This window comes from Nansenia antarctica (assembly GCF_963989245.1).
Source record: "Nansenia antarctica genome assembly, chromosome: 17".
NCBI lineage: Eukaryota > Metazoa > Chordata > Actinopteri > Argentiniformes > Microstomatidae > Nansenia > Nansenia antarctica.
In genome coordinates, this window is record NC_137687.1 from 16800371 (window position 1) to 16812837 (window position 12467).

A 12467-nucleotide genomic window follows, 5' to 3' on the forward strand; every position below is an offset into this window, starting at 1 on the left:
AGCCAAGATCTGGCCTCCTTTTATGAAAACAAAAAAGGCTCACCTAAGAGTAATTAGATCAAAAAAGTGTCAAAAATAAAGTGCATCCCTGTAAATTGAAAATGCATAAATAAAATATAAATAAATAAAGTGCATCAGTCAATACAAAAATAAAGACTTTTAAAGAACCAAAAGTTTACAGAAACTAGTGCCAAATGGCTGCTTAGTGTGCAGATAAACAGAATGACACAAGGCACATAGTAGGCTACACTAGTATGCTTAATAAAGCAACTGAAAAGGGCTATGCTACTTTTAGTGCATGAGGATGAGGTAGGTTGTGATAAAGCCCATCAAACGTTTTGCATAAGAATTCAAAATAAATTGCACTGACATGGAAAAACAAAAAGTGCATGTTTTCCTTGTAAACAACTTAACTTGTATAGCCTACATTCACATTCTCACCTAAATAATAGACACGTTTTCCATTGGTGTTCCCTAATATACAAACTGAATACAATTCAAATGCGTGTTCAATAGGCACCGCGGCTAGGCTACCTTCTGCTTGATATTCCTTCCATACAGCGTGCTTGCAATGGTGAATCTTAAGGTGACTTATGAGATTCGTTGTGTTGTAACTCGTAGACCTTTGCCCTCCTCTCCGAACTTTTGTCGAACATGTGTTGCAAATTGCAAACGCACTATCTGCCTCAGAAACTGTGAAGAATGTCAGACACACCGGGGAAGACATGTTTCGCTCTCGTCTGTACGCAGGCGCAGCATCATGAGCGCGGAAACCGGAAGCAGAAATATTTCCGGCTTCATATTATCGGCTCTATATCGGCTACAATTTTATAAAACCGATAAACATTAATTTCCCATTATCGGGCCGATAAATATCGGTGCCGATAATATCGTGTATCCCTAGTCTTAACCAATCTGAGGTGGTTCACTTCAATGACCACTGTTTTTTTTTTTAATGCTAAATCTTCCCTAGTCTGAGGAATGATAGCATAATGTTCAGTGTTTCCTCCAGGATGTTTCACATTAGTGGCGGAGTGGTCGTCTTTCGCGCGCGCAGCCCGTGCGATTTTTTTTTTGCGTGCACGCGAAAACTAATATAATTTCTTAAATAGCGGTTAAGTCATTAAAGCCGAGCAGGTGATTTTATATAGAAGGTGATCAAATACCAATATTGTTATGTACGACAGTATGTCATTGCAGCACTTTGTTGCACTTTACGACGTTCTGTACATCCGTTAGAGCTTTACGACTGTGTGTGTGTGTTGTCAGAATGAATGGCACTTGACAGTAAACGGAGCTCAGTTTGTATACCTGTGTGGATCTTAGGGATGGACGGTTTCCAATTATTGAAACCGAAAAACCGTCAGAGAGTAAAACCGCGGTTTTCCGGTTAACCGAAAAATACAGTAAAAAAAAAAAAAAAAAAAAAAGATTTGTATTTTTTTTTTTTTTTTTAAAGAGCGCCAATTTCAAATAATTGAGCCCTACTGCTACAATACACTCATGTCGAACACCATTAAAACACCGTAAGCACAGTCGCAACACATTTAGGCTACTTAGTTTCACAAATATAAGTGGAAAGGCAGACTTTTGTAAGCTACACCATACATGAAAACACATGAACACTTAACACACCAGCTCCGCTGATCCAGGGTGCACGCCTGCACGGAAGATCATCTCTTGGAACAGCGTCTTCATTGAATGAACTGCTTTCTCAATATCTTGGTTCTTAGACAACGTTTCAGCTGCTGCTCAATGTATTTAAATATTTGAATACTGCTCAATAATCACTGAAATATTAGACTTAGAATTATGCAGTGAACATACTTAAAGCTTTTCATAAAAACCACATGCCGCGAGACTGACCCGTCCTGAACTGTCGTAAGTCAATCAACAAAGAATGCCCCATCAAAATAAAAGTGCCCATGGTAGAGCTGTCAAAATAGAGCTTTCAAAATAAATGTACTAATACAGATAGAGATAAATACAGAACTACCTTTGCGTCACTAAGTGACCGCGTATCTTCTGAGACATGCGTTCTGTCATCACTTTCAGTAGCGCCTTCACACACAGTGGCGCTGTGCACAAACACTCTTGATCCGTATAGCTCTTGTTTTATTATATTGTGGTTTAGTAAATACTGCACTTGGAGTTACATTCAATGCATGATTTGTGCTATAGAACATAAATAACGTTTGATTGATTGATTGATATCAAATCAAATCACATTTTATTTCTATAGCGCATTTCTCACAAAAGTGACCCAATGCGCTTTACAGAGAGCAGCGAAAATGATCTTATTAAATGTAAGCGAGTAATTGTAAAAAACCTTTCCTATCTACCAATAACTGAAGGCAACTATCTTTCCCATAGAGTGATTCGTTACCCTTAAATATAATCCCAATTAGATATTAATCCTCAGTTATTCTTCACAACTGACCAAACCTCTCACTCATTGCGCGGCAGATTCAGACTGTATCATTGTTATTTTCACACACGACAAACATGTGACATGTTCCAGTTTTATTCTTATTCTATTTTATTCTTCAAAAAAAAAAAAAAAAAGAAATCCGGTTTCAGACGGTTTTGATAAAAAACCGTTTCTATTTTTATAAACCCCGGTTTTCGGTTTAACCGAAAAACCGTCCATCCCTAGTGGATCTACATTTATTAGCACAACACAAACATAATAAATTAGATAGAACAACCCTGTTCATTAATGCTTGAGTTCATGTTCATGTTCGCACTGTTACTGTGTTGTGTGCCAATGCACCCCTGTGATTGGTGGAGGTCACTAGAGATGCTCCGATCTGATCGGCGCCGATAGATATTGGCCGATATGCCTTTGATCGGTTTTGATCGGAGTTCTCAAAACGGCCGATCAAACACAGCCGATCAGTTTACATAGAGAAATGGCGTCGCCAGTCTGGCAATATTACACGGTGTCGGAAAGAGACAACAAATATGCAGTTTGTAATGTCTGCTCAAAAGAAATACCTTGCGGAGGAACGCACGCAAGGTCTTTCAATACCACGAATATCATACGGCATTTGCTGCGTTCGTCGATTCGCTCCGAGAGCGCCGAAGCGCACACTGGGCTCGACGTCATAAAGGGACCGAGTGCTTTGATTGGACGAGAGGCGTTCCACGAGTGCTGGTCAGAGTTCCAGCGCGACTTCACGAGCGTGGTGTAGGTAGTGTTCAGCGACGTCATGTGACCCCGCGAGCAGGAAGTCACTAAGCTAGGCTAAGGCCCATAGCAACAACTATTAGCGCGCGAGTTTGAGGTCTTCCTCTGTGCACTTTGCACAAGTGTAGATAGCGAGCGACTTTTCAGCATAGCAGGACATATTTTAGATGATAAGAGGAACAGGCTGAGTGCCAAAAACGCTGAGATGCTTGTATTTCTCAAGGCTAATCTGCCAGTGATGCTGCTTAATCAGAAGTAAGGTTTGAGTCTGAAATCTCCTTAGGTGCAATGTTTTGTTTTTTTGTTTTATTGATTATTGCTGACTTGCTGTCTTATCTCCTCCTAAATATGACTTGAAACAGTATTTTATATTTGGCTATAGCCTGTTTATGTTGCAGTTTAGTTTGGGTATGTTTATTGTTCCTCAGGAAAGCTACAGTATAAGCTCCAAGTTCTCTAAGAGCCCCTAGTTCCTCTCATTCGAGTGGAATGTTGCACATTTGATGTGACAGTGTACATTTTATTTATTATGATTTTTATTTTCACATTTTATTTGTTTTTCCTGAAGTAAGCTACAAGTGGTTGTGAATTCAATAAAACAGAGGGTTGTCAATTCATGATACTTTCTCATCTCCTAATTTCATTTGAATACTTAATATACAATGTCAATGGTGTTAAGAATAATTAAAAACATAAATAATGCTACACAATAAATAGAATGCTTCAATTGCCATTTTCGACGCGGTGATCGGTGATATCACGGGGGGGGGGGGGGGGCGGGTGCTGTGTGTGTTATTGAGACCGGAGCTCGGGTGAACTAAGAAAGTTGTGTATGAGATAGTGGGGACGTTACAATACTTTCGTTTTAGAACGAAACGTTAGCAGCTAGCAGCGTTTTTAGCAGTCACCATTCTTGAGCAAAACACTGATACAAACATTCAAATACTCGTGTCGTCTTATTATTTTTTTCGATTTCAATGTATGACGCATCATTTGAAAGCTTACCATCTGTAGTTTCAGACTATGTAAACAAACGAAAAATTACGTAAGCAAATGGTTATTATTTATCTGGTATAGATACCACTTCTGCGCCGAATGTACCGCCGTCGGCACAAATCCGCACCCGACATTGTAATTACCGTAATTTCTAAACGGTTTGTGCTATCGAAAAAATTCCAACTGTCCCTGAAAGCTGAGATGTTGCACTTCAACCAACATATAGGGTATTACGGTAACATGTGACGTGACGACATTCTCAGAGTCAGTTTACTCACAGTGATTGACGGAGCGTTCAGGGATGCATGCTTTTTTTCTGTTCTCCGGTCATAATAACTCGCTGCCTTTCTACGCAGCCTGAATCAAAGTGGACTGTCTGAATCATTTGGTGGCGGAGGAAATTCATTCGTGGCGGCCCGCCACCAATAAATGCATATAGAGGAAACACTGATGTTGATACAAACAGGGTTATTTTCACTTGGGGCGGCTGCAGGATTAATCAAATTCATATTAGTATTTGAACATTTCCAAACCATGGAAGTCTGTAAATGGACTGCACTTAAATAGAGCCTTATTCCAAAGCGCTTTACAAAGGCCTCTCATTCACCCATTCACACACCCATTCACACACCAATGTTGACAAGCTACCATGCAAGGTGCCGGCCGGCCTGCTCACTGGGAGCAATTTGGGGTTCAGTGTCTTGCCCAACACTTCGATATGTGGCCAGCCGGGGCTCGAACAGCCGATCTGCTGATCTTGTGAACATTAGACGCCAGCTCTACCTCCTGAGACACAGCCGCCCCAGTGCCGCCCTGTGATTATTGTTTTGTACATTTAAAAACGAAAATTGTACAACATGCATCAATGAAACTAAATAGTATGAACAACACCTGTCTGTTAGAGAGATGTGCTCAACAGTGCGCATGCACAGAAGACACTGACCAATAGAAGCATTGCACAGAAGACACTGACCAATAGAAGCATTGCACAGAAGACACTGACCAATAGAAGCATTGCACAGAAGACACTGACCAATAGAAGCATTGCACAGTGTTGTTGTTTTTTCAGAGTGGGGCAGTCTCAGTCATATTTTCCATTTTATTGGACAGATACAGTGAAGACAGACAGGAAAGTAAGGAGAAGAAGGGAGAGAGGGCATGTCAGCAGGGCACGGGACAGATTATAACCTATGCCGACATGGGCATATATGTGTGCACTGTAGACTGCGGTGCTAGACCACCTGACCGCCACAGTGTAGAGCCACTAGCAAAAGGAGTGTTGAGTGTTCAAGGGGGAAAACCGAATCTGCCCCCCCCCCCCCTCCCCGAGATCCCTTCCCCTAATGGGCCAAATGGCCGTAGAAAACGATTCGAGACAAAGGAATTGTCACACTTGGATGTTGAGTGACTCTGGGAAGGTTTGAACACCGAGTGTCATTCTACTGTAACCGATAAGATGACAGGGTTAAGATGACAGGGTTAAGATGACAGGGTTCTCCCCAAAGAATGTGAGACTGGCCTGCTGCCATGCTGTGGACTTGGCCACGCTACCATGTAAACATTTCAAGGCAAATGAAATGATACATTTAGGAAGTGACTGTCTGTCTTATCACCAACAACAACCTTGTTTCTAAAAACAAAAGTGAAAGTGTTGTGATGTTCCTTAGTGTAGTCACAGTTTTAGCAGTATTCTGCGGGCATTTTGACATGAATAAACACAAGTCTTAGTTTTGATAATGCAGTCCTGCACCACGCTCTCCTGGGGAGAACTGTGGATGAAGTCTGAATGGTTCACCCTTCCAAACAACTCTTCATTTGAATACTGATGTTTGAAAGGCACATGTATGAAACAAAAGGTTGAGGAAAATAGCTTTGTCTTCTAGTCTTTGGTCCCAGCTGTTGTCTGAGTTTACAGGCTCTATCTGCCTTGTAATATATGTATTTGTTTACAATGTTATTCAAGCATGCTTTGTTATTAACAGTAGGCTACATAGCCAAGTTTATTTGCTAATCATTCTAATGGGGCGGCTGTGGCGCAGGAGGTAGAGCCGCCGTCTAATGATCGCAAGATTGGCAGATCGGCGGTTCGAGCCCTGGCTGGCCACATCGAAGTGTCCTTGGGCAAGACACTGAACCCCAAATTGCTCCCAGTGAGCGGCCCGGCCGGCGCCTTGCATGGTAGCTTGCCGCCATTGGTGTGTGAATGTGTGTGTGAATGGGTGAATGAGAGACCGTTGTAAAGCGCTTTGGATAAAGGTGCTATATAAGTGCAGTCCATTTAATGGTAACTGCTAACCTATAGGAGGGAGGGAGGGAGGGAGGGAGAGAGAGAGAGAGAGACCACATGGCCACACAATCACACTGCTGGAACCACCCATCCTGCCAGTGAACAGTAACTCAACTTCAAAGTGAGAATGCCTTTGTCTGTATGAGTTTACAATGGCCATTTGGCACATTACATTAATTCATCACCAGTTTGCATCCCTGTAGCATGTGGGGGATGGGGAGATGAAAAGGGGGGGTCTTTGTGTCTGAGGTGTGTGTGTTACTCACCTGGACGGTGTCCCCTCCCTCCCGCAGGTTTGAGGAAGTTTGTGTGTCTTGGGTGTTTGCGTTACTCACCTGTATGTCCCCTCCCTCCCGCAGGTTTGAGGAAGTCCACTAAGAAGCGCAGCGAGTCTCCTCCAGCAGAGCTCCCCAGCTTTCGGCGGAGCACACGCCAGAAGACCACGGGCTCCTGTGCCAGCACCAGGTAGGGTCTCAACCCTCCTCTCTTAGGCTCCTCAGCACTAGGTACACTCTCTACCCTCAGTCCAGCACCAGGTACACTCTCTACCCCCCCTGCCTCTCTTAGCACCAGGTACTGTCTCACCCCTAACCCCTCACCCCTCAGTCCAGCACCAGGTACGGTCTCTACCCTCTTCTCTTAGTCTAGCACCAGGTACTGTCTCACCCTCACCCCTCTTAGTCCAGCACCAGGTACTGTCTCCACCCTCACCCCTCTTAGTCTAGCACCAGGTACTGTCTCCACCCTCACCCCTCTTAGTCTAGCACCAGGTACTGTCTCCACCCTCACCCCTCTTAGTCTAGCACCAGGTACTGTCTCCACCCTCACCCCTCTTAGTCTAGCCCCAGGTACTGTCTCACCCTCTTCTCTTAGTCTAGCACCAGGTACTGTCTCCACCCTCTTCTCTTAGTCCAGCACCAGGTACTGTCTCACCCTCTTCTCTTAGTCTAGCACCAGGTACTGTCTTACTCCTCAGTCCCTGTTAGCACCAGGTACAGTCTCCACCCTCGACCCCTGCTGACGCCCCTCTCAGCCTCAACCCTCAGTCCCTATGATATTCCCAGTACAGCACACCACATACATAAAGATCTGTCCTATGACAGTCTAGTCCCCCTAGCCAGAAATCTGGCATGATCAGGGTAGTAGACAAGGCGTTTGCTGTCCTTGGTTGGAAGGGGGGAAATCGGGCCAGATCAGCCAGATTATCTCTCTGGCCAGTCTAACTCACCAATCTCATCTCTTCTCTCCTCTCTCTGGCCAGTCTAACTCACCAGTCTCATCTCTTCTCTCCTCTCTCTGGCCAGTCTAACTCACCAGTCTCATCTCTTCTCTCCTCTCTCTGGCCAGTCTAACTCACCAGTCTCATCTCTTGTTTCTCTCCTCTCTCTGGCCAGTCTAACTCACCAGTGTCATCTCTTGTTTCTCTTCTCTCTCTGGCCAGTCGGCGAGGCTCAGGCCTGGGCAAGCGCGGGGCGGCCGAAGCTCGCCGACAGGAGAAGATGGCCGACTCTGACAACAACCAGGACGGGGCCAACTCCTCAGCCGCTCGCACAGACGAGGCGCCGCAGGGGGCTTCAGGTAACTATGGGGGGTGGGAACCACCCTTGGTGATTAGTGTAAACTTGGACTTTATGTGGAGTAAAACGTTTGTTATTTCACGAATTTCGTGGATGTGTTATGTCTTAATACAGGGTTCCTGCTGGGTCTTAAGTCAGAATTTTAGGCCTTAAGTCTTAAATATGAGTTGGCAGTAGGGGTGCAACGGTTCTCGGTTTTATATTGAACGGTATGGTTCGCCTTCCATGGTTCAACACACTAGTGAACTGTGGCGGTTTTACATTTCCTGTGTTTCATTCAAAGTCGGAGGTGGAGTTGGTCTGGAACGCAGCTGCTTCTTGCTCAAATGTCTGTTCATGGCGAGCGGAGTTGAGCACATGGCAACAGTTTGAGGAAGCCCCGGATTGCTACAAGTCTGCGTTGTGGGGTCATTCATTCTGGTTTTGGCATTGAATACAGCCAGGGAACGAAAACAGTGAACAGAAACGCGCGTCGCGGAAATGCTTCACGCGTGTCGCATATGTGCACAATGCATATATGGGCTACAGCTGGTACAGCTCTCATGGCTAAAGTGCATTTTTACTTTCATTTCTATCTTTCCTACACCAGTCGTCAAGCCTAAGAGGCACATTTGTGACGCCAATTGGTGAAACCGTAAACCACTGACATACGTGAAACGGCTAGAAATAGCTCTCAAAATGGCTCTCTTAATATGTATACTTTGTGGAATGGATTCATTGTTATCGTTTTCCGGAGGCTATCGGTAAACGGCTATCGGTTTACATGGCTTGTAAACATACTTTCGTTTTAGGACTTCAAAAGCGAGGACTGTGTGATAATCTAATTGTGTAGTTATGTGTTTTTAGCATGTCGATGTTCTATCAGCATGTTGTGATGTTATTAAAATACAGTTCAGACCTTCGTAGCGCTGTGCTTTGTTAGCCGCTAGCTGTTAGCAGCGTTAGATTCCGGTTTCATTACAGCCAGTTTAACCTAATATGTGCCTGAGGTCTAACAACAATCAAATTAGTCTAACTTCGTCATCTTTTTTCGGATTTCAATGTATGACACTTTGGTGCTCGACACATTTGAAAGCTTAGAATCTGTAGTTTCCTAAACCAGTAGCCTACTGGTTTATCAAAACACTGGCTGGTGTCACATTTGTTTGTGTTTTTTTCTTTATATATATTTATATTTGTTGATATTATACAATATACCAGTCATATTCTGGAATGTGTCTAAATGTTAAAGTTCCATAAGTATAAGCAAAATAAAGTAAAGTAACAGTTTGTGAAAAAACAAGGTTCATACCAAACCGTAGAGTAACTGAACCGGCACACCCCTAGTTGGCAGGTCTTAAATATGAGTTGGTAGGTCTTAAAATTCTATTTGGATTAGGAAATTGCGATAACTTCTCTGTGTCGCTTTTAAATGTTTTTTGGGAAAATGTCCGGTTTGCAACCTACGCAGTATGGTAATAAGCCCATCAGCCCCGCCGCCCCCAACAATAGTATGGAAATGAGTCTGGAACCAATAAACACTAGTCTGCAGCCCCCGGTGAGAACTTTTCGGAGAAGACCCAGGTAGCAAACAAGGTGGAGCTATGGGCGCTACATATACTGCAGCTAAACACCAATCCTCCAACAGCAACGATGGCATAGGTGAGCTTTTTACAAACGTGTTTCAAGATTCCAATATCACGAAAACGTTTGAGTGTGGTGGTGACAAAACGTCATACGTCACGAAAGTTTAGCGGAGCACATCAAGAGACCTCGTCTCTAACGTAAACGACGGCCCGTTCGTTCTGATGATGATGGACATGCAACAGCGCAGGACTTGGTTGAACATGTCAAAGTAAGTAATCAGGGCTCGACATTAAGGCTTGTCCGCTTGTCCGGGACAAGTACATTTTATGTTTGGACAAGTGGACTTCCTCCTGCAGTTGTCCGATGGACAAGTCAAAACAAAAAAACAAATCAATATGTATTAATATCTGCAAACATTAATTCCTCCTTCCGATCTGAATAGTAAAAAAAAATAGCAAGCAAAGCGATGCCGTGCCTCATTCTGGCTATTTCAGTCTCTCGTAGTTCGTTATCGTCATAGTTCGTAAATTCGCTCAGAGCGCCAGAGCGCACAATGCGTTCAACGTCATGAAGAGACCAAGTAATTTGATTGGACAAAAGGCATTCCATGAGTGCTGATCAGATTCCAGAGCGAGTTTACGAACGCAGCCATAGTGTTGTGGGTCTCCTGTCACTAGTGCCATTCACGTGAACATGTAATACGCAATACGAACTTCAGAATGACACTAATGATAGATTTCTCAATTTGAATATAGGATACTATCCAAAGGCTAGCAAATAAGATTGCTTCCATTGGGGAGGGACTGTAGTTACAACATTTTTTTGTAAATATTCCTAGATATTCATCCCTGGGTTTCCGTTAACCGGGAATTACCGGTCTTTGTCCGGTAAATTTTGTTGAAGTCCGACATATTGAAAAGTCGTCGGACATATTGTCCGGTGAAAATAATTCCCTTTGAATACAATACGCTAAAGTTCACATTCTGATTCCTTCTATTTTAAAAAAAGACGAATATATAGGCTATGTATTTCTTTTATTATGATATGATTTGACACCGGCATGATGATGACTCCTAATGTGTAGGCTGGCCTACGCGAAACAGCGCACAGGTGCCACATGGGATTGATGCCAGATGGGATTACAGCTTAACCAGTCTATTACCGCTTAAACACAGTAGCCCATTCGGCGGTAACCCATGCCTATCTGGCAACCCTGCCAACCCGTCCACCATAGTAATACGGTTTCTTGATTTCCCATCTATGGGTGCGTTCGTAAACACGCTCTGGAAATCCGATCAGCACTCGCGGAACGCCTCTCGTCCAATCGAACGACTCGGTCGCTCTGTGACATCGAAGCCAGCGTGCGCTCCGGCGCTCTCAGAGCGTGTTTACGAACGCACCCCTAGAAGTTTCTAGCCAGCTAGCTGAAGCTGCTACACACACTAGAGCCATGGCGACCGAACGGCAAGTTAAACAACATACTATAAAAGTGACATTGTTTTACTCATTACTCATACATTTGTTGTCATTCAGTTATACAGTTGTGTTCTTCCCATTGTCATACTCCCGAGCTAAACGAAATGCCTTCCCAACCAGCGAGACTTATAGAAATGACGTTGTTTTATTGATTTAAAAAAAAAGGGTAAAACTGGAAAGAGAAAATAGAAAACTCACATTAATCCCAAACAATTTAACAAACTTCAGTTAACGTAATGTGGAGTCCGTTCATTGATCGATGCTGTCTGTTCAGTTCCCAGTGAGGCGCCCGTTCAGCGCTGGACCCGTTCAGCGCTGGATTTGACGCATGGCATAGCGCGCATCCGTCAAATCATGTTATATTATTATATATTATATTGTTTATTGTTTATTGTTTATTTAAAAGGATCCCCATTAGCTTATGCCGTAGCAGTTTGCTAATCTTCCTGGGGTCCACATATAATCAACAGACAAACAACTTATACATTAATACAACATATAATACATTAAAGGGACAATGCGTGACCCTCCGCGACATCCACACACTATCCCCCCGATACAGTAGTAAATACAACAAAATAAACTAAAATAAATAAAAATTTACAAAAAGGGCAAATATTATTAATCCATTAAAATATAAAGACCTATAAAGACATGATCCTAACGCAGTCATCTCTTCTATGAAAAAAGGAATCAACCAAAATAAACAAAGTGAAATAAAACAGCTCCTGTCATCAGCCACTTAATAGGTGCCTCTTCAGTCTCTTTTTGAATAACCTTTTACTTTTTTCTTGGCGGATATCGAGAGGTAATCCATTCCAAATTGTACTAGCTCTATAAAGCACTGTTCTTTTCAAAAAATGTGTTCTTGGGTGGGCTTTCATAATGTCACCATTGCCGGCCTTCCTGGTATTATGGCTATGAACAGTATTACAAAATACTATGTGATCTTGCAGGAACTCAGGTTTGTGTGTTCGCAGTGTATTGCTAAGAAATGTCACTGTGCCTGAGGCTAGCCTTTTCTCCACATTAAGCCACGATAGGCTAGACTGCATTTTATGAATGCTAGTTCTAGAAGAGCAACCCAGAACGAGCCTAGCAGCCCTGTTCTGAGCTACTTGTAATCTAGATAGTTCTGTTTTTGAGGCCGAGGCCCACACCACTGAGCAGTAATCCAGGTGAGTTAAAACTAGTGATCTACAGACTTGTTCCAGGATATGAGATGGTACATATGGTGCACATTGTCTTGTGATGTGAATGCCAACACCCATTTTCTGAATGATTCTGTTTATATGCTCTGACCATGACAGGTTGTTATCAATGACCAAACCAAGTGACTTTACTTTCTTCACTTGTTCGATGGGTTCCTTGGCTA

At 43.2% G+C, this 12467-nt stretch overlaps 1 protein-coding gene across 2 annotated transcripts in view; it reads left to right on the top strand.

Moving 5' to 3' along the window:
• The window catches only part of trip12 (thyroid hormone receptor interactor 12), a 63430-nt gene that overhangs the window by 9487 nt on the left and 41476 nt on the right, over positions 1 to 12467 (top strand). For both annotated transcript variants that reach the window (XM_080547580.1, XM_080547581.1), the window contains exons 6-7: positions 6833 to 6938; positions 7915 to 8051. In XM_080547580.1, coding sequence (XP_080403706.1) covers positions 6833 to 6938; positions 7915 to 8051 — 243 coding nt within the window. The remainder of the gene's footprint in view (positions 1 to 6832; positions 6939 to 7914; positions 8052 to 12467) is intronic.